General features: G+C 46.0%; 1 protein-coding gene across 2 annotated transcripts in view; it reads left to right on the top strand.

The window, feature by feature from the left end:
- The window catches only part of LOC138669753 (mitogen-activated protein kinase 14), a 146,456-nt gene that overhangs the window by 39,315 nt on the left and 81,810 nt on the right, over positions 1-25,331 (top strand). For both annotated transcript variants that reach the window (XM_069756476.1, XM_069756475.1), the window contains exons 6-7: positions 1,915-1,962; positions 3,408-3,522. In XM_069756476.1, coding sequence (XP_069612577.1) covers positions 1,915-1,962; positions 3,408-3,522 — 163 coding nt within the window. The remainder of the gene's footprint in view (positions 1-1,914; positions 1,963-3,407; positions 3,523-25,331) is intronic.

Genomic DNA, 25,331 nt, shown 5'->3' with positions numbered 1-25,331 from the left:
AAAAACGCTCACCACACTCATCTAGAAGATACAAAGCTGAGGTGACTGCATCGGAGGGTGCCAGATCCTCTTTATGCGTCACCGCAAAATGGAGTGGGAATAGTGGGAATTTTAGGGCATTTCATCCTATGAATAAAAAAATCCTTTATTATGAATCTATAAAACTGAGGAAATCCATGTGAGGGTCAATTAAAAAAACTAACGCGATACTGGCGCACACAGGCTCCCTTAATCGTAGTATACTATGATAAGGGTCGTGTGTGCACCAGAAACCTGTCAGTTTTTAATAATTCTCACATAGATTTGTTCATTTGTATTGATTTACAATAAAGGAAATTTTTATTCATTGGATGGAAGTGGCGAAAATGCCCTCTTTTACCGCCCTATGAGGGTATGCAATAAATGCTCAATATAGGAAAACTATCACCAAAGCCACGATAATTACTACCAAACTAACCCCCTAACCACTGTACTGACTACATAGATGACGCTAACTATCATTCTAACCCCATCCACTGTAATGACTACCAGACTACTCCCCAAACTACATTAATGACTGTATAGGTGACAGTGACAGCCAAGCTACATACCAAATGTAGGTAATGACTGCAGATGATGAGGACTATCATAATACACAACTAACCACTGTAATGACCGAATAGATGATGTTGACTATCAATCTCACTACCAAACTAAACCCCAAACCACTGTAATGACTGTTTAGGGGACAAAACACAGGTTCTGAATGTGTAATTCTTTGTATTCACTGGTAATCTCTCTCAACAAACAGCCTGATTTAAAGGACACCTAACATCACCCAATAACACTACTTACCTGCAGATATAGGGGTGATCTGCAGGTAATTGGCATTAAAACCTGGTGTAACCAGCTGACTTGAAGTGCAGCTGTATCGAGAAAGTGAAGTTTTATTCATGGACTAGTCATTGTGCAACAACTCTGTGATGCCGGGAGTGCGGCTGTAATCCCATCCCAGCACTTTGAGTCCCAGCTTTCTCTGCGCACATACACACTGCAGGCCTGGCTGGGGAACCCAGTTTTTTTAGAAGGCACACAACCCCCTCAACCACTGGTGGACACAGACTGAAAAGGTTCCCTGCGCAAGAACAATATATGGGTCCAATAACTTATCATAATACACAATTTCACCTTTTTTGGTGGCAGAAATGGGCACCGTTACCTCTCGGGCCCCTGTGCAGCTGCACAGGTTGCCCCAATGATATGTCCGCCCTTGTCTTCAGCTAGTTATGTACTACGTAACAGCAGGTCGCTGTGTCTGTAGCCAACACCACAGACAATACACAGTATTTATATATCAAACTCCATTGACATAACCTGTGTATGAGGCTGCCATACTAAAGGGATATCCCTGTCTGCTCACAGTCACGTAAAGAGATAAGCGGGAAGGTGAAAATATTTATAGTCATACTTTCTGGACCGTGTGCATTTATTGTGCACCTTTCCTGCTCTCATGAAGGAATGATTTTGGAAGAAACTAGCTACGTTTTATAAAGCGAGACAATCCTTTAAAGGAAAATATTGTGACTGGTCTGCAAAGCTATGAAACCAAATGGGAAAGATGGGTAAGTATTTATAAGCTACGCATTCTCCCTGCCACCTCCTATCAGGTTGGTCATTCTTGAAGTGCCAAGCTCCTTAGTTTTGCCATTTATTTATAGGGCGTGTTGACCGCTTTTAAAACCTTTTGGATTTTTGTCTGCGGTTCTCCACAGTAGAGCTTATAAAATTCACCTTTCTCAACCATTACAGATGATTTCACTCAAATATGTTCTTTACATATAACCTCTCAGTTTATGCCATTGCGTATATCTTATTTATAATGTTATATTTTATTGGATTGTGTTTTACATCTTATGTGTGTCCTCGTGTCTGCAGGACTTGAAACCTAGCAACCTTGCTGTAAATGAAGACTGTGAGCTGAAAGTGAGTGACCCTACATTGCTTAAAACAGTTGTTCTGTAAAGAAGCCCTTCCTTAAAGGGACTCTGTCACCTGAATTTGGAGGGAACAATTGTCAGCCATAGGGGCGGGGTTTTCGGGTGTTTGATTCCCCCCTCCCCCTGTTAATAAAATACTTACCCGGCTCCCTCGCTGGCGCTGCTGGCGGTCACGTGGTGCCGCCCATTACAGTGATGAATAGGCGGCTCCACCCCTATGGGAGGTGGAGCCGCCTATTCATCACTGTAATAGGCGGCACCACGTGACCGCTCATACAGGAGAAGCGGAAACGCTGCGGTTTATGTTCCACAGCATGTCAATTCTTTGTGTGGATTCTGCAGCGTTTTACACCTGCTCCTCAATAGGAATCCGCAGGTGGAATCCGCACAAAAAATGCAGGAAATCCGCGGGTAATCCACATGTAAAATGCAGTGCGTTTTACCTGCTTATTTTACAAAAACGGTTTGGAAAAATCCGCACACGAATCCGCAACATGAGCACATAGCTTTAGTATGGGGTAATAGGTAGAGCCCATGAGAGGTTCTTGAGGCTGTTCTCAAATTGCTTTAGTTTGCATGAAAATACGGAAGTTTGCCATTGACTTGTTTCTTCTATGTGCTATAATTTTCTGTCAATGAAAGATTTTATCTTTGTATAGTGTACAACTCCTTTCCACCGAGCCTGGCCAAAGTGCACAATAGTTATATTCCAGGGGAGGGGTTAACTCAAAACTCAAAAAGTTGCTTCATGGGTTTTTTTGGTGGGAGGCATGCACAAGAGACCTGAAAAATGGAGTGAGAAATGCAGCAAAACCTGTTTTTTTTTTTTTTTTTGTAAGCAGCTTCTTTATTGCTAAGGCTGGGTTCACACTGCGTTACAGCAGCCCATTCAACACATACGTTAAACGGGCTGCTGTAACGCAAGTGCCGACTTTGGCACATCGCTAGCGCAGATAGAGCTAGCAGATGCTCTATCTGCGCTAGCAGTGACGGACCCGGAAACGCTGCAGCCCGCGTCTCAGGGTCCGTCACTCAATGACGGCACATGGCTAGCGCACGCTTATTGTGGGCGTGCGCTAGCGATGTGTCCGACATTGGAGTCAATGGGGGCACTAGCGGACTGCGTTACACCGCGCTATGCCGCGGTGTAACGTAGTCCGTCTAACGGACTGGGGGAACGCAGTGTGAACCCAGCCTAAGAGAGCAGGCTTTTCTTGGAGAAAAAAAAAACGCTGCAAAAATGCAACATGTGAACATAGCCTAAAACTGATTTCTTCAATTAAGGTATGGATTTACTCCGCATGACGGCGCCTGTACATGCTTCCCATTAGTTTGAGAGAGAAAATAATCATCAAAGTTCCCTTGACTGTCATGAAGTTTTTAAATATAATTTCAAAGACCCATCTCTACTAAATGTTATTATTTTCATAGATCCTTGACTTTGGTTTGGCTCGGCACACAGATGAGGAAATGACCGGCTATGTTGCTACAAGGTGGTATCGGGCACCAGAAATCATGCTAAACTGGATGCATTATAATCAGACAGGTATGTAATTTATTTTATTATCATATATTATAAGCTTTCACTACTACTGGCTTCACAGTCTGTAAACCTGCTAATTGCTTCAGTTCATCCGCTTGGCAACAATTCATGATCTCATACACTGATACTATCTTTTTGTGTACATACTTTCGTTTGTTTGATTGTCTCACTCGGTAGCCGCACACTAACTGCATTTTACTCATCATTGACTGAGGTGCCATTTGTTATACGTAATTGTTACTAAACAGTCCTCATCATTAATCATGCTGTTCACATTTTGCCATCATGAGACCAAGACAACACCAAACAATTGTTCAGCAGTACCTCGGCATTGCGAGGCTTCAAGCAAGATGTTCTCAGATTGAAGTGGCCACTGAGCTTAGAGTGTTAGTGTCATCAGCAGGTTACAACAGAGACACAGAGAGACTGGAAGAGACACAGAAGGGCAGAGAAATGGACGTCTTTTGGCCACATGCCATAATGATGACCACTTCCTTGTGAATAATGCCCTTCGGAACTGAGTGATAAGTGTCACTCGCCTCCAGGCCCATTTAAGGGAGGGGAGAGGCATCCACGTGTCACGTCAGACCATTCAAAACTGTTTACATCAGCATGGTCTCGACGACTTGCAAGGGTACCTGACCACACCACCAGGCACAGGCACCATACTTTGCATGGGCCAGGGAGCATCTATGCTGGACAAGGAATCTGTAGGACTCAGTGCTGTTCATTGATGTAAGTTGATTCACACTAAGCAGAAATAATGGCCGCCAACAATGTTCGCAAAATCAAGGAGAGCGCTATGCATCAGGCACTGTTGTCACCAGACAAGCCGGTGGTGATATTACAATATGGGCAGGTGTGTCTAGTAAGTACAGACCTACCTTACACTTTGTGAATGTTACAATGACAAGCCACTACTACTTGAATAATATCATTAATCCAGTTATTGTGCCTCCTCACGAACACTGGCCTAATTTAATCTTTGTGGACAACAATGCTCCAGCTTATCGAGGTTGCATCATTTTGGAATGGCTTTGGAGACTGGGGTACCTCAAATGGAGCCGCTTGCACTTTCTCTAAACCTGAATCCCATAGAAAACCTATGGGATCAGCTGAGTCCCCGTGTACAGTTGTGCTCAAAAGTTTTACATACCCAGGCAGCATTTTTGCTTTCTTGGCCTTTTATTCAGAGAATATCAATGATAACACCAAAACTTTTTCTAAAGTGGTTGGGTGAAGCCATTTATTGTCAAACTACTGTGTTTTCTCTTTTTAAATCATAATGACAACCCAAAATAGCCAAATGACCCTGTTCACAAGTTCACATACCCTGGTGATTTTGGTCTGAAACCATGCACAGAAGTTAACACAATTGGGATTTGAATGGCTACTAAAGGTAACATCCTCACCTGTGATCTATTTGCTTGTAATCAGTGTGTGCATAAAAGCTTAGTGAGTTTCTGGGATCCAGACAGACTCTTGAACCTTTCATCCAGCCACTGACATTTCTGGATTGAGTCATGGGGAAAGCAAAAGAATTGTCAACGGATCTACGGGAAAAGGTAGTTGAACTGTATAAAACAGGAAAGAGATACAAAAAAGATTTCCAAGGAATTGATAATGCCAGTCAGCAGCATTCAAACTGTGATTAACAAATGGAAAATCAGGGGCTCTGTAAAAACAATCTGTCGTCCACAACTGCCAGGAAAATTGTTCGGGATGCAAAGAAAAACCCACAAATAACATCAGCTGAAATATAAGACTCTGTGAAAACTAGCGGTGTGGCTGTTTCAAGATGCACAATAAGGCTAGGTTCAGATTGCGTTAGTGCAATCCGTTTAGCGCCTAGTGCTAGCGGATTGCGCTAACGCAATGTGTTGTAAAGGGGTTGTGTTAAACGTCCCCGCTCTCGCAGATCTCCGATCTGCGAGAGCGGGGAACGGACCGTGGGCGCGCCTCAGAAGCTGCAAGCAGCGTCCGCGGCGCGCCACAAAACAGCGGCACATCACTAGCGCGTGCCGAAAATGGCACGCGCTAGTGATGCGCGTCCCCATTGCTGTTAATGGGCGCGCTAACGGACGCGTTGCACGGCGTTAATTTCGCTGTGCAACGCTGTCCGTTAGCGTGGTCCCATTAACGCAATGGGAACCTAGCCTAAGGAGGCACTTGAAGAAAAATGGGCTGCATGGTCGAGTCGCTAGAAGAAGGCCATTACGGCGTGAATGCCACAACGTTTCTCGTCTACAATACGCAAAACAGCACAGAGACAAGCCTAAAAACTTCTGGAACAAGGTAATTTGGAGTGATGAGACCATAATTTAACTTTTTGGCCACAACCATAAATATTACATTTGGAGAGAGGTCAACAAAGCCTATGATGAAAGGAACACCATTCCTACTGTAAAGCACTGAGGTGGATCGCTGATGTTTTGGGGATGTGTGAGCTACAAAGGCACACGAAACTTGGTCAAAGATGAAGAAAAGATGAATGCAGCACGTTATCGGCAAATACTGGAGGCAATTTTGCACTCTTCATCCCGGAAGCTGCGCATGGGACGTACTTGGACGTTCCAACATGACAGCGATCCAAAACACAAGGAAAAGTTGACCTGTCATTGGCTACAGCAGAACAAAATGAAGGTTCTGGAGTGGCCATCTCAGTCTCCTGACCTCAATATCATTGAGCCACTCTGGGGAGATCACAGGTCATGCTAGACAGCCCAGGAATTTACAGGAACTGGAGACTTTTTGCCAAGAAGAGCAGCTTTACCATCTGAGAACATAAAGAACCTCATTCACAACTACCACAAAATACTTCAAGCTATCATTGATGTTAGAGGGGGCAATACACAGTATTAAGAAATGGGGTATGTGAACTTTTGATCAGGGTCATTTGGATTCTTTGGGTTGTCATTATGATTTAAAAAGAGAAAACACAGTAGTTTGACAATAAATGGCTTCACCCAACCACTAACCATGAGTGGAGAAATGGTTTTGGTGTCATTATTCATATTCTCAGAAAAAAGGCTAAGAAAGCAAAAATTCTGCAGGGGTATGTAAACTTTTGAGCACAACTGTAGATGCTCGTAACTCTGTACCATAAAACCTCAATGACATGAGGGTCACCCTTCAAGAACAGTTGTATGCCATGCCTCAGCAGACAATAACAAAACTTGTGAACAGCATGAGACGTCGCTGTCAAGCTGTAATTGATGCTCAAGGCGACATGACAAATTATGGAGACATTGACACTATTTTGTTTCAATAAATTGTTTGAGATAAGGAAATCGCCATTACATGCTTCTACTTAAGGGAACTTGTCGGCAGGTTTGTGTACAGTGTCAGGTTGTCGCCGTCATACTGATTAAAATAATACCTTCCTTGATGAAATCCATCTTGTAGTTGTTGTTTAATCCTTATTTTCAGTTTTGAGTTAATGACATGCTCATGCTCCAGGGCGGCCTGTGGGGGGGGGGGGGGGGTCTTCATGTGGTGGTCTCCTTAGGTATTTATAATGAAGACTGCTGACAGGTCACTGATCCCTCACTGACCTGCCCCCTAGTTTGCATAATGAATACCTGTACATACTGAAGCAGTCAGGTACCAGCTGCGCTGCAGCATCATCGCATGTTTATTGTCCTAGTAATCGCTGTTTTTAATGTTACTGATCAAGTACAAAAAAAAAATCAATTTGAAAATGGCGCCACCGTGCCTGCGCAGTAGCAGCTATCGGTGTGTATAGAGATCCGATATCTGCGATTGCTCAGGTGCCGGCAGCACCATCTTGGAGGAGGTTTTTTTATTTTTTTTTTCTGTCACCGTCGGCAACTGCGTAATAGCAGCTATCGGATCTCTATATGCTTAGCATATATTGAGCAGTGACTAAAGCCACGATGGCCAAGTCTCTGACTGAAAGCCAGAGGTGTAACGGGAATTTCCTCCCAGTTGCCGAGCTTTCAATGCAGTGGCATTTCTTGACATGACAGGTTTTCTTTAAAAACGTTTTCACACTGTCCTGCAATTCCAACATTGTTGAGCTGCACATGAACTTGGGGCTTTCAGGTGGGGTTCCATTTGGCGTCACTTGTTTGGTGATTACTGTTCAAGAGCCATCTGCATCAATGTGTTACATTTTGCATTTTGTTAATTTATAAAAATAAAGTGAATGAACTGAACCTAAATCTAAATTAATACATATTAGGTCTGACCATTTTGCCTTCAACATCGTATCAACACAGTTTTTGAAGGAATTCTGCTGAGAGGTTGTTCCAAACATGTTTAAGAACTAACCTCAGATGTTTTGTGGCTGTAGCACAAATCCTTTTGTTTCTTCATGGAATCCCGAACATTTGATGATGAAAAAGGGAATTAGACCTACCGGTAATTCGGTTTCCAGGACAGCACCATGGAGAATACCAAAGCAACTCTCCCAGGGTGGGTACAGAAGCCCAGGAATCGAAGTCCCAGTCAAAAACCAGACTAGATATATAAATGATCTGAAAGATCAGAAAAACCATAGATATCGAAAGAGATCCGCAAAGAAAATCACCGTAGTGAGTGTCTGATATACATCTATAATGGCCAATTTCAGAATGAATGTGGTAAACGAAATAAGCATCAGAAGCAGAGAGTGAAATACACCCATTGTACTCCAATACCAATAATGAACCACAGCAAGTTATTTATTGTGATAGATACTTATAGACATCACAGCCCCAGAATAGGGTTAGAAAACCTTATTGCCCAGCAAAATATGGTGAAAGTCACAGCCACCACCCAATGATGACTGTACCGACCAATAATAAGCTGCATGTGCTTATAACACAGGACTGTTCTTTCATCGGTCCTTCTGGGCTCAGGTTAAGCCTTGGTTACAGACCAGCTTACCGTACTACACGGAGACCTGCAGGACAGAGGCCCTGGACTGCGGGAAGATCAAACCAATAACAGTTAGTACATGGATAATGGCAGAGCATTGGGTTGTACACACATTAATCATCCAGGAGATCACGTCTATTCCAAATCCTTAGATGTCTAACACCAAGTAAGGGTTATATATTATTGAAACAAAGGAATACACCATCCGGCAGGTAATATCCCCTGCCATTACCAACGTCGGGCTTCTCATCAGAAGCGCTGAAAGTGAAACGTGGATCATCACTCCTGTTTTACTTGATGTTAGACACAGGGAGTCTGGACTCTGAATCGATGAAGGTGGTGGTGGTGCTAGCAAAAATCTTCTGACACTTGAAATTATTCGAAACTGCATTTATACGAGTCATTAGTCCAGACTGTTACGCCCACAGGGCATGGGGATATATAGTGGACTTACTAGACCACTGATGGAGCAGTGGTAACTGTATACCCAGTACACAAGAGACAGGAGAATGGCTTCAAAATGCAAAGGTATTTAATTAAAAGAAGTTTTAAACAAACAGAGAGAGGTGCCTGAGAGAAGAACCCTCTGGACCACAACACTGAACCACGAAGTGGAGCATCGGGCAAGGTGTACCCCTATACAGGGATTCCCCCGTTACAACACCAGATGGCCTAAATGCCGCAGTACCCGGACCAGAGGGACGACCCGTACAGACCATATAAACAAGACGGTGGAATTCAAGCTCTATCAGTGAAGAGGATCCTGGAAGCTCTGTGTAGTTTCGGAAAGGCTGATCCAGCCGGCAGCAATATCTGGATAGTTCTGCGAGGAGCAGCTCAGTCAGCCTGGAGTGGAAACCGGGGAGTCCAGAAGGATCCAGAATAGGGAACTGCCAGCGGAGGATACGAAGGAGACAGAGGGATTAGAAAACCAAAAGCAAACTACACTTTGCAGAGCAGAGCACAGCAGAATGTGGACTGAGCAGAGGGCCATAAACAATAGAATGAACACATTGTCCAGGCACCTCCCATAATGGGAGGATGCCTTTTATGCACAGAGCATCATAGCACAGAGAGCCTTAATAGAGAACAGGTGCTCTGCTGTTTTAAGTATGTGCAGGAAGCGGGGCGCGCCTCCTAAGAGCATTTCCAGGAGACCTGCCAAGAGGATGCATGTTCTTAGCAGAGAAAGGAGCCGCTGATCGTCTGGAGCCACGGACAGGGTGAGTAGTACCAGTGGAGCTGTGTGAAAGGTGCCGGTCTCCCTTCACAGCAGAGACCGAACCTGCAGCTGAGGGCATGATAGTACCCTCCCCCTTACGCCCCCCCTTCCTCAAACCTGCCAGGAACTTTCTAAGAAGGACCGGGGCATTAATGTTCTCAGGCTCCCAGGACCTCTCCTCAGGACCATATCCCTTCCAATCAACCAGAAAGAGCGACCTGCCCCCTCTTTTCTTCATGGCCAATATGTCCTTCACCTCATAGACATCCTCGGAACTGACAGGAGGAGGAAAATTACCTGGATCCTGGGTAAAGCGACTGAGAACAACTGGCTTCAGCAGGGAGACATGAAAGGAGTTATGGATCCGTAAGGAGGCAGGCAACTTCAAACGATAGCACACGTCATTGATCCGGTGGAGCACTTCAAAGGGACCGATGAAACGAGGAGCCAGCTTATAAGAAGGGACCTTAAGACGGATGTGCCGAGAAGACAGCCATACCTTATCTCCTGGTTGAAAAGGTGGTGGATCCAGACGTCCCTTATCCGCATGCTTCTTGGTTTGAACCGATGCCTTCACCAGAGAAGTCCTGGTCTCAGTCCAAACCTTTGTGAAGTCCTTGGCCAGGGAGTCAGCCGCAGGATTGCCGGAGGCAAGAAGCAATGGAGTCGGGATCCTAGGATGCTGTCCATAGACAATGAAAAACGGGGAGTTAGAGGAAGACTCACCAACATGATTGTTGTAAGAAAACTCCGCCCACGGCAGCAGGTCAGCCCAGTTGCTGTGGTGACCATTCACGAAGCGTCGCAAATAGTGGGTGATGACTTGATTCACTCTCTCCACTTGGCCATTAGATTGTGGGTGATAGGCCGAGGAGAAGTCCAGAGTGACCTCCAACAGCTTACAGAGGGACCGCCAGAATCGGGAGACGAATTGAACTCCTCTGTCGGAGACAATGTGCAGTGGAAGTCCGTGAAGCCGAAGGACATGCAGAATGAAGAGCTCCGCAAGTTTAGGAGCAGAAGGGAGACCAGATAGCGGAGTGAAGTGTCCCATCTTGGAGAACCTGTCCACAACAACCCAGATTACTGTACAACCAGATGATGCTGGCAGATCTGTGATGAAGTCCATGGCAATGTGTTGCCAGGGAGCAGACGGAATCGGTAGCGGGAGGAGGCGACCGGCTGGCAGTTTCTTGGGTGTTTTATTACGAGCACAGGAGGGACAGGCTGCAACGAAGTCCAAACATCTTGGCGCAAGGTGGGCCACCAGTAGTGTCGAGATATTAATTGTAAAGTCTTCTTTTGACCGGCGTGTCCGGCAAGCTTAGAAGAATGACCCCAGTGTAGAACTCTCCTCTTGTCTCTTTCAGTTACAAGGGTCTTACCGGGAGGGGGCTGCGATAGCCTGACTGGAGCCACCGTGATCATCTTGGACGGTTCAATGATATGCTGAGACTCCTCTTCAAGGTCGTCAGACAGGAAGGACCTGGAAAGCGCATCAGCTTTAATATTTTTTTCTGCTGGACGGAAATGGAGAGAGAAATTGAACCGAGCAAAAAATAAAGACCAACGAGCCTGGCGAGGGTTGAGTCTTTGAGCAGACTGAAGATAGGACAGATTTTTATGATCAGTGTAGATGATGACTGGATGAACTGCGCCTTCAAGCAGATATCTCCATTCCTCTAAGGCCAGCTTAATTGCCAGTAACTCTCTATCCCCAATCGAGTAGTTACGTTCACAGGGTGAGAATGCCTTAGAGAAGAAACCACAGGTCACCATCTTACCGGTAGGCAGTTTTTGTGTGAGGACCGCTCCGGCTCCAGATGACGAAGCGTCCACTTCAAGGAAAAACTGTTTGTTGATCATTGGTCTGTGCAGGGCCGGTGCGGTTGAGAAAGCTTGTTTGAGGGAGGTGAAAGCTGACTCGGCCTCAGGAGTCCAATCCTTAGGTTTGGCACCTTTACAGGTCAAGGCAGTGAGTGGACTTACCAAAGAGGAGAAGTGAGGGATGAAATGCCGATAATAGTTGGCGAATCCCAGGAACCGCTGAATGGCCTTGATTCCCTCAGGTCGGGGCCACTTAAGCACGGCAGAGACCTTCTCTGGATCCATCTCGAGACCTGTATCGGAAATGATGTAGCCAAGAAAGGGTAAAGACCTCTGTTCAAACAGACATTTCTCAAACTTTGCATAGAGACGATTCTCCCTCAATCGTTGAAGAACAAGACGAACATTCCTCCTGTGACTTGGTAAGTCGGGAGAAAACACCAGGATGTCGTCCAGATACACCACCACACAAACATAGAGCAGGTCACGGAATACGTCATTGACAAACTCTTGGAAGACGGCGGGTGCACTGCTTAACCCGAAGGGCATCACCAGATATTCATAGTGACCATCTCTCGTGTTGAAGGCAGTTTTCCACTCATCCCCAGATCGTATCCTGATGAGGTTGTAAGCCCCACGGAGATCCAACTTGGTGAAAATTCAGGAACCTCGAAGACGATCAAAAAGCTCTGGAATTAAGGGAAGAGGATATCTATTCTTTACAGTTATTAGGTTGAGACCACGATAGTCGATGCACGGGCGAAGAGATCCATCTTTCTTCTTGACGAAGAAGAATCCAGCTCCAGCCGGAGAGGAGGACTTCTGGATAAACCCTCGAGCCAAATTCTCCTTAATGTACTCGGTCATGGCTTGAGTCTCAGTGGGAGAAAGAGGGTAGATCCTACCTCGAGGCGGAGAAGATCCAGGAACAAGATCGATGGGACAATCGTAAGGCCTGTGAGGAGGAAGAGTCTCGGCTTCCTTCTTGTCGAACACATCTGCGAAGGACCAGTAGGCACGAGGTAACCCGGGTAAAGCTGCAGGAGACCGCGGGATAGAACCAGGCCGAACCGGTTTGAGGCAGTGATCGAAACAGGACTGACCCCAACGAAGGATATCCTCAGACAGCCAATCCAGGACAGGTTCATGGAGACGCAGCCACGGACGACCTAGTAGAAATGGTGGAGAAAGATTCGGTAACACATAGAAAGAAATCTTCTCCCTGTGGAGTGCTCCAATTTGAAGTTCCACCTCCTCGGTGATGCCAAGAATGGAATCCTTCAGGGGTCTTCCATCTACATACTGGCCAACGTGGGGCCAAAACTGTCGTAGCTGTTTTTCATTCTGACCCAAATGTCAGCTGACAGATCACCAGTGAGACCAAATTGTGGAGTTACGCCCGTCATTTTACAAGCGCGCTTGGAGACAAAAAGACACCTCACACATATCCTGTGAGCAAGTCACTTTTATCTGAAGTAATAGAGCAAGAAACAATATTTTATACCATTTACACATAATGCATTTCAATGTAACTCATGTAGCCCCCACCATCACCCAGGGTCGTACTTTATTTACCATAACTCAGAATATGTTGTACTGACTCTTGAGAACATACATGATAAGAAGTACAGTCTCCTTCAAGCGGAGACACTAAGACTACTGCATCAACAGATTCTAGTAATTCTAACAATTAAAGGCAAGAGGCACTTAAAGGCAAACTATTAACCCTTCTATATCAATTTCCCCCTTTTGTAAATGGTATAACCTCTGCTACGGGGTCAGATGATGTCCACAAAGGAGCTACTGTCTCATGGGTCTAATACTCACAAGGGGACTTCCTACCTGCTTCACCCATCCACCCTCAGTGTGGACACTCACCTCCCCAGTCAACAGTGGCCATACCGGGCCCATGATATACTACAGAAGGTTCAGCCTTAGGGTTTTTTTCTACACATACATTATTCCATAGCTTAGGTAATACATATATTAGCGCTTTTATGGCTACATAAAACAATAAGCAAAGCAACAAAATTTGCATACAAGTCTGTAAAATACCAAAAATAATCCATCCCGCTAGGCCGCTAAGCCAATTGGCTGGATTTAAAAAGGAGTCTCTATATTGTATTAGTCTCATTAAGAGCCTTAAGGATCCACGAAAATCTGAGTCCAAGTCTCACTTGTGCATGCAGTGTGGTGTTAATACCTTCCTTGGGTCCTGGGGTAAGGCTAAATACAGCATAGTCCTTGCAGATACTGGGCTGTGTGCACAGATCCAACAGTCCAGCAGTTTTTGTCCTTCCGCGTCTTTTATAAGAAAAGCAAGATGTTGAATAAGTTTGTTTATCCAGTGTCTCTGTAAGGTGCAAACATCCTACCACAGCCAGCAAGGTGATTAGGACAACAGTCATTCAGCTTGTGGAAAGATCTTTTTGCAGTGACTGGCATGGATCCAGGTGGGCTTTCCCTCAAGTTTCCCTGAGGTGAATGTGGTCAGCTGGACTTTAGAATGAGCCGTCAAACCGTGGATCTAGGCTCCTCCTCACGTGTCTGTGTATGACCACCAATCACCTGGATTCAGCTGATATACGTCTGCACTGGCATTAGGATCTGGAATGGATGAAAACACATGTTTATGCACCACATTAAGTCTTTTCTGTAAGGCCTGGACATGGGCTGTCATAGCACCCTGTTGCTTTTGTAGCACCTGTGGGAAGTACAGACCAGCCTCTGGCAACCTACTAAACAGGACTTCAAAAGGACACAAGCCGGTCTTTCTATTTGGAGTGTGTCTGACTGACATGAGTGCAAGAGACAAGCACTGTACCCCGCTCTTTCCTGTGTCTGCAGTGGCCTTTGATTTTCCAGTTTAAGTGTCCCGTTTAGTCTCATCACTTTCCCACTACTTTGTGGTCTTTATGGTGCATGATATGCGTGCTGTACTCACAGGACCTGCATGACTTCCCTCATTATTTCTCCCGTGAAGTGTGTGTCCCTATCGCTGTCTATGGTTTCTAGGACACCATACCTGCAGATCAGTTTTGTTCATTAGTTTGTCTGCAGTTGCTTTAGTATTTGCACATTTTACCAGATAGGCTTCCAGCCAACCAGAGAAGAGATCTACACATACTAGGATATTTTTCACACACTCCTACCTTGGGTAGCTGTATGTAGCCAGTCTGCAGTCTCTGAAACGGGTAGAGAGGCCTGGGTGTCGCTTTCTTAGGGATTTTTACTGTTTTACCTGGGTTGTGCTGTGCACAGATGAGGCATGACTGTACGAGCTTTGTGGCTGCGTAACTGAAACCAGGAGCGATCCAGAAGGCATCTTGTGTTGCTTGCGCCATGATTGGGAGCAGGGATCTTGGTTTATACGATTTATCCTGACTCTCCCATACTCCTTCTGAGTTCAGCTCAGCTCCCATTCTCCCAGTGTTCCTTCTCTGTTTGGGCAGCTGGAGGGATTTCAGGACATCTAGGCTCAGTGTGGTTGGAATACGCTGACTCCCCGCCACGATCCACTGCTCTCTAGGCCGCCTTGCTGCTACTTTAGCAGCCTCGTCCGTCCTTCTGTTGCTCTTTTCCTCCACAGAGTCACCGTCCGTGTGTGCTTTTTACCTTGACGATGCCAACCTGGACTGATAACGTCAATGCCTCCACTAATTGTTTCACCAGCTCTACATTTTTAATGGGCTTACCGGCTGATGTAAGAAACGTTCTGCTTCTTCAGATAGGGCAATAATCATGGGATATTCCCCATGCACAATTTGAATCTGTGTAACTGTTAGCGACTTTACCTGCAGCAACTCTACACTCCTCAGTGAGTGCCTTCAACTCTGCCTCCTGCACCGACATGTGAGGAGCGAGTGGTTCAGCTCGGATTACCTCATGTGAGGATACTACTGCATATCCAATGTAGAGTCGCCCATTCTGGTGGTATCTGAAGCCATCTACAAAAATAAAAAAAACCTCAAAATATGCATTAGGAACAGATTTTTTTCTTCCCACGAACATATGTAAAACCCACTGTCTCCTGACTCATCAGTTCCTATGCAGTCATGTTCGTGCGTCATGTCAACGTCATGTCATGTTCTCTTTCCCACCTGCCAATGCTGTCACCAATTCCCCCTTTTCTGAATCCACAGGCAGATGAGTGGCTGGATTCAGAACATTATGTCTTTTGAGGGTGACATATTCAGGGAATAGTATTAGAGCACATTCAAGTCTGATCTGTCTCTCCATAGACAGGTGTTTTGGTTGAACTTGTACGAGTATGGCATTAATGTCACGTGGGGAACAAAATTGTCAAAAAGAAAAAGTCAGTGTGATTTCACATGCCTTTCAGTAATACAGCATCTCTTACAGCACGTACACATATAGAAGACCCTCTAATCACGGGGTCTAATTGTGCTAAGTAGTAAGCTATCGGTCTCTGTTTCTTTCCATGTTGTAGTGTCAGTACTGCGGTAGCATGTCCACCCTGCTCTGTGAAAAATAAGAAAAAATGGCTGATCATAGTTTGGAATGTCTGACACAATGAGCAGCTTGAGAGAGTGGAAAGAGTCAATTGCTTCTTGAGTGAGATTGTAGGGTTCTGATGGCAAACAGTCAGAGTGGGTGCATCATTTGTGAAGCAGACCTTATCCAAGGCCTACAGTAGGTCACCAAACCTAGAAAAGTGCGTAGATGCTGGTGTGACCTGGGTAAAGGGAGATTTGTATTGCCTGTTTTCTGTCTTCAGTCAGGTGTCTTGTACCTTCAGCAATACAATGTTCTAAAAATGTCACCTTTTGTTTGCAATACTGTAATTTGTCACGTGAGACTCTGCAACCCTTTTCTGCCAAAAAAAAAAAAAAAACACAGCAAGGAAAGTGTACGTTCACATTAGCGTTACGCTAATGTGCGTCGCTGCGCCCCTATGTTTAACATAGGGGACGCGTGCGTTTTTTTGGTCGCGTTTTTCGACACGTGCGTCGTTTCCGACGCAAGAAAATGCAACAAGTTGCATTTTTCGTGCGTCCGATTTTCGTCAAAAAACGACGCACGCGTCGCAAAACGCAGCGTTTTTGCGCGCGTTTTTTGTGCGTCGTGCGTTGCGTCGCCGACGCACCGGCGCGCAACGCAAATGTGAACGTACACAAACTGTAGCTTCCGGACATCTGGTCCGGGCAGCAGAGCAAGAGGTCATCCACGTACTGTAATAGTACAATCTGTGGATGAGGTGGTTGCCACTGCTCAAGAATCCCTACCATCGCTGTTGAATAGATGGTTGGGGAGTTCTTTCCCCCTTTGTGGGAGGACCGTCCAACAGTATTGTTTACCTTCGTGAAAGACAAAAGATACTGACAGTCAAAGTGCAGTGGTACAGAGAAGAATGCATTTGCCAAATCAATAACTGTGAAACATTTTGACATTGCGGGGATCTGTGACCGTACGGTGTGTGTATTAGGGACTGTTGAGGTCACACTCACTGTACATCATTAATAGTTTGTTAGTCATGAACTATTCTGTAAGTGTCAGGGGAACCCCTGCCTTAACATACTCTTTAATATTCCTGCTCAGGGCCATTGATTTGATTAGACTTAAGGGGTATTGCCTTAACCAAAGAGGAGTGATTACTTCTCTTGATTTATCATGACAGGGGGAATGGGCAGCCGACCCATCTCAGCTTTTCCCCTTGCCCAAACGGTGTCTGGTACCTGACTCTTTTCCCTGTCCTCAGACATTCTGGTGTCAGGTGTTACTTTCACTACTCTTGCCATATACACCATTTCTGCAATATTACACAAGTGTTTATATAAGTCACACATTAATGTCCAAATATTTATACCCGTATTTGATTGGGTAGAGTACCCCTTAAAAAAACTAAATTTGATTCACAAAATGTTACCAAAAGAAAATTATATATATGAATATATATATATATATATATATATATATATATATATATATATATATATATATATATATATATATAATTACGAAAGATACTGAGTCATAAAACGGGGGAGCACAATGCCATAGGCCACAGCAAAGCACAAGCTTATTCTAAGAAAGTAGCAGCCCTATATAAATCCATAACTAACAGTTCCGAATACAAAAAGAAGGGATTTGAAAAATGCCAAATATCAATGCCAGTTACTTGCGATAAGGTATAAGAACTGGAAAAGACAAATAAACAGTGACTATGGTTTGAGCCAATATAATGAATGGCTAAAAAAACTATATATCATATGAAGACAACCTAGAAATACACAGTAACTATACCATCTTTGTGTAAGGAAACTACTAAAACTGGCAAATGAATGGAATTAAGTGTAACTACAATAGGGCATGATTTACCTGTGGTATAATGTGCACGTGGAAGACCCTGGCGTCCCTCTGCCCTAAGTGTTTATATGAAAGTGGACTTGTGACTGTAATACCCTCAGGAGAGCACTGTATAGTGCCTAGACAGCACTCAACTCTGCTCCCAGCAAATTCATAGGGGTATTGTCACTAACAATAAGTTTGTAAGAACCTCTTGGCTGTCTCGTGACTCTAGTCTTTTCTTGTTTAGTCATAGGGGCTTCAGTCGCTTGTCCCCCTACCCTCACGTATTCCACAGTCTCGTCAGTAATCATGTCTGGCAGTATCAAGTCTTTGTGTACTAGTCCCAGCTGCCCCAGTGTCGGTCAAGAATTCTGTCTATTTCCCTCCCAGCATTGGTATGGTGGTCATCAAGGCAGGACCAGGTCCGGAGGAGACAAGAACAGGGCACACATTTGTCACTGGGTTGTCAGTTTCCTAGTCTAAAGGTGAAGGAGGCGGAAGATTGGTCTGAGTGTCCATTTTCTCCACAATTCCAGCACTTCACTTCTAAGTCCTTAGGTCCCTTACTACGTCTCTACTGTTTTCCTCGTTTTCCAGCATACATGACACGTCGTCTTATTGTCCTAGTTTCTTCAACTCCTTTAGCAACCTTTAGGAGGTCTTTGGATCTATATTTCTCCATTTAGGTCTGGCTGTCTGTACTGCGTCTCATAAGCCTTTTGTCATACCGTCAATGAATGTATTTACCAATATTTTAACATCGAGTGGGTTTACTGGACTGTACCCCATGTCTGCCCATTTCAGCTGTAACCGTCCAGAGTACATCTCTACTCTCTCTCCTTTAGTCACATCTGTAAAAATCTTAATTTGCATCCTAGTACGTCACCTGCTTTGGTGCTCACCAACTCTCTAGGTCTGCTCAGGTGCACTTATACGTCCAGCATATTGTCTTTGTCTGTAAAATGGGAAAGGTTTGTTCTCAGGGTCAGCCAATTATTTTAGCGTAGCTAACTAGTCAGAGGGCTTCCAGGGATAATACTCCTGTATCTGTCAGATCATACAAGTATTTCTCCAGTCTGGGTTTGTCTGACCGCAATGTTTACAAGTCCATCTGTCTTGTCTTGGTCTCTGGTTATACAAAGGTATGACCGTAGCAGTAGTGTGTCGGTCATAGTCGGACTTTTGAGCATCAAAACATTCATAATACACCTTACTTCCGTCCTGCTGCACTCTCTCAGACGCCATTTATTCACATGCTATTTTCCTCATTTGTCTGTGCCTTTTTGAACATCCAAACATCCATCCACTCACTGGCATTTTTGCCTGTTTCAATATTGGTCTCACATCTTTCACTGCTTCCTTTCCTTCTCTGTCTTTTACAATCTCTATAGCGGTTCTGGATCCCATTGGGGGCCCTGACTGCACTCAGAATAAGTTGCCCATGGCTTCAACTTATCCGCTCAGACACTCACCTCTAAAAATGCCCTTTATTAGTGTGCCTTGCCTTAAACCAGGGTTGCAACACGTGACAAGTCAGAGTGAGTGTCAAGGTTTAGCGAGCAGGTTACACCACCTACCACTCGGTAGACCTAAAGGATTCTAGCGAGCAGGTTACACCACCTACCACTCGGTAGATCAGCTGGCTAGCACAGCTCCATGGAACGGCAAGGTTACACCACCAATTTGTCGTAGGCTGACTGTAGCAGGTTACACCACCTATTTGCCGTAGGCTGACTGTAGCAGGTTACACCACCTATTACATCAGCCGTGCAGTTGGCTACCTCCTCTGTTGATCCTCAATTTGCTATATATCAATCACTCAACTTGAAGCAGGTGAATCTTTTACCAATCTTTTCAATCACTTTAAGTTTCCTCTAAAATAGGCACAATTCTTTCACTTTCAAATTCCAACTTCAATTGTACAACATTCCCTTTTTCTTCAATACCTACAGTACTTATTGACTTTTGACACAAATCTCTCAGCGTGTACTGAACCAAGGACAGAATATGCACAGCTCCATATTCTTCAGCGCAGCTGCATGGACCCCCCTTTCTCTGGCCCGCAGCACAAGGAGGAGAAAATCAAAAACAATTCGTGCAGGGGTTCGCCCCTCCCATCAAGTATAAACACAGATAAGAGCTTGTCTTACACACAGAAACAGAATGCAGCAGTTTTCAGACTTAATCTCTACAAAACATTAATTCTCTCGGAATTAAAAACAGTTTCTCTATACAGGCAGATCACTGCATAACTTGAATAAGCTGATTCTGACCGCGTCCGGCCAAAACACATATAGAAACCTATCCAATGTCAAACCACACATAACACGGGTTTCACTGAATCTCAGATGTAAATTAAATGTACATTAAAAATATCCACAACTCATTCATCCTGGACAATTAACAACAGTTAGATAAGTAATTATTAATGCACTGGGTCCGCTGTAGAGGAATGATTGGGATCCCGAACCGCCTGGCCACAGTTTCCTGAATGAAATTTCCACCAGACCCAGAGTCCAGATAGGCCGTCTCGGAGAACCGCACCTTGCCGTAGATCACCTGTATGGATATAGTTAGTGGAGAGGAGGAATCATTCTCACCTAGGGAGACCTCCCTTACCTGTCCTAGGCGGAAGATTTCTTCCGGCCTCTCAGCTCCACTGCATTGCTCGGGAGCGAAGCATCCGCTATAACAATACGGATTTCTAGCGGGCATCTCCTGCAGATTCCTCTTCACCTTTACGCGATCAAACTCCATGGGTCCATCCCCAGAGACAAGAGCATGAGAAGGCGGAAACCGAGGCTTCGGTGAAGAAGATGCTGGATGTGAAAATTGCTTCTCGAAGATCCTCTCTCTGGAGCGCTCCTGAAGACGCAGGTCAATCCGAATGGCGAGGGATATGAGATCATCCAAAGTCTCGGGTAGGTCCCTGACTGCCAACTCATCCTTAATTCTTCCAGATAGCCCTCGCCGGAAGGCTCCGACCAGAGGCTCATTGGTCCACTGGAGCTCCGAAGCTAGGGTGCGGAAACGGATGGCATACTGACCGACCGAGAGCGAGCCCTGTTGCAGATTGAAGAGAGACTCCATGGCAGATGTAGCACGACCAGGTTCATCAAATATCTTGCGGAACGTGTCCAAGAACACCTGCAGATCAGACACGATGGGATCATTCCGCTCCATTAGGGGGTTGAACCAAGCTAAAGCCTCTCCCTCCAGATGAGAGGCAAGGAAAGCCACCTTGGCCATGTCTGTCTGAAAATGCTGAGGCAAAAAATTAAAATGCAGCAAGCATAGGTTGAGAAATCCTCTGCACAACTTGGGGTCACCATAGTAACGAGGAGGCTTGCAGAGACGAGGACAGGGTCTCATGGTGGGCTCAACCGTCAGATGCTGTACCTTAGTTAACCGGTCATCCACAGAGGTCATGTAGTCCAACAAGCGGGTCTGCGTCTCAAGTTGGCGATTGAATTCCAGACGGAGCTCTGCTAGCTGTGTCATGTTGGTGGACTCGGCAACCTGTAGAGTAGATAAGCGGGTATCCAGAGTTTGCATGAAGGAAACTAGCTGATCCTGGCCCTGACAAAGCGTAGCCAGCTCTCTCTGAAGTGAGTATCGGGTATCAGCGGAGTCCATGGCCTGGACAAACTGTTACGCCCACAGGGCGTGGGGCTATATACTGGACTCACTAGACCACTGATGGAGCAGTGGTAGCTGTATACCCGGTACACAAGAGACAGGAGAATGGCTTCAAAATGCAAAGGTATTTAACTAAAAGAAGTTTTAAACAAACAGAGAGAGGTGCCTGAGAGAAGAACCCTCTGGACCACAACACTGAACCACGTAGTGGAGCACCGGGCAAGGTGTACCCCTATACAGGGATTCCCCCGTTACAACACCAGATGGCCTAAATGCCGCAGTACCCGGACCAGAGGGACGACCCGTACAGACCATATAAACAAGACGGTGGAATTCAAGCTCTATCAGTGAAGAGGATCCTGGAAGCTCTGTGTAGTTTCGGAAAGGCTGATCCAGCCGGCAGCAATATCTGGATAGTTCTGCGAGGAGCAGCTCAGTCAGCCTGGAGTGGAAACCGGGGAGTCCAGAAGGATCCAGAATAGGGAACTGCCAGCGGAGGATACGAAGGAGACAGAGGGATTAGAAAACCAAAAGCAAACTACACTTTGCAGAGCAGAGCACAGCAGAGTGTGGACTGAGCAGAGGGCCATAAACAATAGAATGAACACATTGTCCAGGCACCTCCCATAATGGGAGGATGCCTTTTATGCACAGAGCATCATAGCACAGAGAGCCTTAATAGAGAACAGGTGCTCTGCTGTTTTAAGTATGTGCAGGAAGCGGGGCGCGCCTCCTAAGAGCATTTCCAGGAGACCTGCCAAGAGGATGCATGTTCTTAGCAGAGAAAGGAGCCGCTGATCGTCTGGAGCCACGGACAGGGTGAGTAGTACCAGTGGAGCTGTGTGAAAGGTGCCGGTCTCCCTTCACAGCAGAGACCGAACCTGCAGCTGAGGGCATGATACAGACATTATAAGTATGTCAACTTATTTGTCCATATATGCATATATACACATATATGCACATACATAACCCAAGAGGCAATCTTCTCAGGGATCTTTATACACTCAGACTGCCATTGTGGGAGTAACCATTCCATGGCTAGAGAAAAAGTAGGTTTCTTCCTCATCACATTACTGTGAGGCAGTGAGACAATGGGGACTAAACAGTAAGAGCCCTGGATACAGTTTCATTTATCTTAGGAGCCGTGACTGCTGTAAGAGCTGCGAGAATGGGATCCTCTGCCACACGACACAGTGCTGCTGCTTCACCACAAGGTACAGAAGGCAGTGCTGATGTCCCTGGTAAACAAAACGCAACAGGCTTATGGGACAAGAATCTGTCTCTGATTGCCGAATGTGGAGTTTGGGAAGGATTAATAATAACAATAATAAATAATAAACTTTATATAGCGTCAACATATTCCGCAGCGCTTTACAGTTTGACAGTTTCAACAGTCATAAGTAACAACCACATAATAATTAAAGCAAAATAAAACGACCCTGCTCGTGAAAGCTGACAATCTACAATGAGGCGGGGAAGATACAATGTACAGATGTGTATCAACAATGATATATTTACAATGATGGCCCAGCCATCTTCAGGGGGTGGGGAATAGATGGAGATAGTGAATGGGCTACACACACACACAAACATAGTGACTAATTTCTGCCTGGCTGCCGCACTTCATGTCCTCAGAACTACCAACCCTTATCCTGGGAGACTTCAACATCCCCATAAACAGCCCCACTTCCACATCTGCATCCCAGCTTCTATCACTAACCACGTCTCTAGGCCTCTCACAGCTCTCAACCTCTGAAACACACAAAGACGGTAACACCCTGGACCTGGTTTTTGCCCCGGCTCTGCTCAATCTCCTACCTTGATAACTCACCGCTTCCCCTCTCTGACCACAACATTCTCTCTTTCACACTCACAAATCCTCGTTCACCCCAGCACCCTCCTACCTACCATTCAGTCAGAAATCTACATGCCATTAACCCTCATACACTTTCAGACTCCCTACGCTCATCATTGTCCCCAATCTCTTCTTTTTCCTGTCCTGATCTGGCCGTACATCACTTCAATGACACTCTTAGAAGCACCCTTGATCAAGTAGCTCCCCTCACCCTCAGAACCTCCAAACAGAGTGAAACAGCCCTGGCTCACATCGCAAACCCGATTTCTCCAGCGATGCTCTAGGTGTGCTGAACGCTTATGAAGGAAAACACGCACACCAGAAGACTTCATACACTTCAAATTTATGTTAAGGACCTATAATTCTGCCCTTCACCTCGTCAAACAGACCTACTTCACCACCCTGATCTCCTCACTATCCAATAACCCCAAGAAACTTTTTGACACTTTTCACTCCCTCCTCAGGCCAAAAGCAGAAGCCCCTATCACAGACACTTGTGCTGATTGTCACGCACGCGCCCAGACTGGTTGGCGCGGGCATACGGGGGTGTGGCCCCACTGGACCACAGACCAAACTTCCCTGGAAGGGGCGTAACTAAGTAGCTTCCTAGGTGTTCGCTGGAGCCTCTGATGGTGAGGTCAGACTTGTGCAATAGGAAGCTACCACGTGCCACTCCAGGGTGATGTCTGGCTGTGGCTGCTGATCCCACTAAGGAACGGAGCGGGCATGGCTGGCACTCTGGCTGACAGGCGGGCACGGCTGGGACACAGGCAGGCAGACGGGTACAACAGAGACACTGGCGGGCAGGCGGACACGGCTGGCTCTCTGGTAGGCAGGCGGGTACGGCTGGAACATAGGAAGAACCGGTAGGGACCGGTCTGCAGGCAGGTATGTGAAACAGGTTGGAACCTGTTCAGACAGGAGGACTAAGTAACAAGTAGAGAAAGACCGCAAGAGCGGATGCAGAGCGAAAGCACAAGAGCTAGAACCAAGAACAGAAACGCAGGAGGCTGAGTACGAGTAGAAGGTGGAACTAAGAGAAGAGAAGGCAGAGCCAAGAGCGGAGACGGAGCCAAAAGCGGAGATGCTGGAGGCGGAGCCAAGAGCGGAGATGCTGGAGGCGGAGCCAAGAGCGGAGATGCTGGAGGCGGAGCCAAGAGCGGAGATGCTGGAGGCGGAGCCAAGAGCGGAGACGCTGGAGGCGGAACCAAAAGCGGAGATGCTGGAGGCGGAGCCAAGAGCAGAGACGGAGCCAAGTGCAGAAACACAGGAGGCGGAGCCAGATAGAACCGCAAAGAGCGGAGCCAGATAGAACCGCAAAGAGCGGAGCCACAGAGCAAAGCCAGAGAGTGCGAAGCAAGGTCTGAGTGCAGAGCCGCAAGAGTGCAGAGTGTAAGCAGACTGAGAACACAAGGAAAGGCACAGCAGGGAAGGAAGCCACAGACAAGGAGACCGAGAAAAGACAAAGTACAGACAAGCCAATGGAACAAGACACAGGGACAAAGACACAGGGACCAGGATATTCTGCCTCCTGGAGGGCGGACTACAAGATCAAGGCAATAGCACAGAGAAAAGCCTCCAGAGAGGGAGTAACTCAGAGCAAGGCCAGGCAAACTCAGCAGCTAAACACTAACTGAGCTAACACATTGCACAGGCCCAGACCACAGGGTGGAGCTGCACTATATACAGGAGGCCTCTTGGTAATTGGTCAGGAACTGATTAGACAGATGCACCTGATTCCTATAAGAACCAGAGAGTTCAGGCGCCGGCCCCCTATACACATAGCCATGAAGCATGCACAGAGCAGAGACACAGAACATGGAGCTGGCATGAAACAGAAACCACATCATGGCCTGGAGCAGTGGGTAAGATTGTGTGAGAGATGTGGGGCCATGCTGTGATGCCAGCAGAGTTGTTACAGTACCCCCCCTCCCCTTTACGGCCCCTCTTCTTCAAGCCCGCCAGAATAACTTGTAGAAGAAGGATAGGAGCACACATAGTCCAGGCCAACATGACATCTTCAGGGTAGAATAAGGCAGGCGGTTCACCAGGAATCTCATAAAACAAAGTCTCTTGGTG

This window comes from Ranitomeya imitator, chromosome 3 (genome assembly GCF_032444005.1).
Source record: "Ranitomeya imitator isolate aRanImi1 chromosome 3, aRanImi1.pri, whole genome shotgun sequence".
Lineage (NCBI taxonomy): Eukaryota > Metazoa > Chordata > Amphibia > Anura > Dendrobatidae > Ranitomeya > Ranitomeya imitator.
Note: the sequence above shows the minus strand (reverse complement) of the source record. Positions and strands in the feature narration are given on the sequence as shown.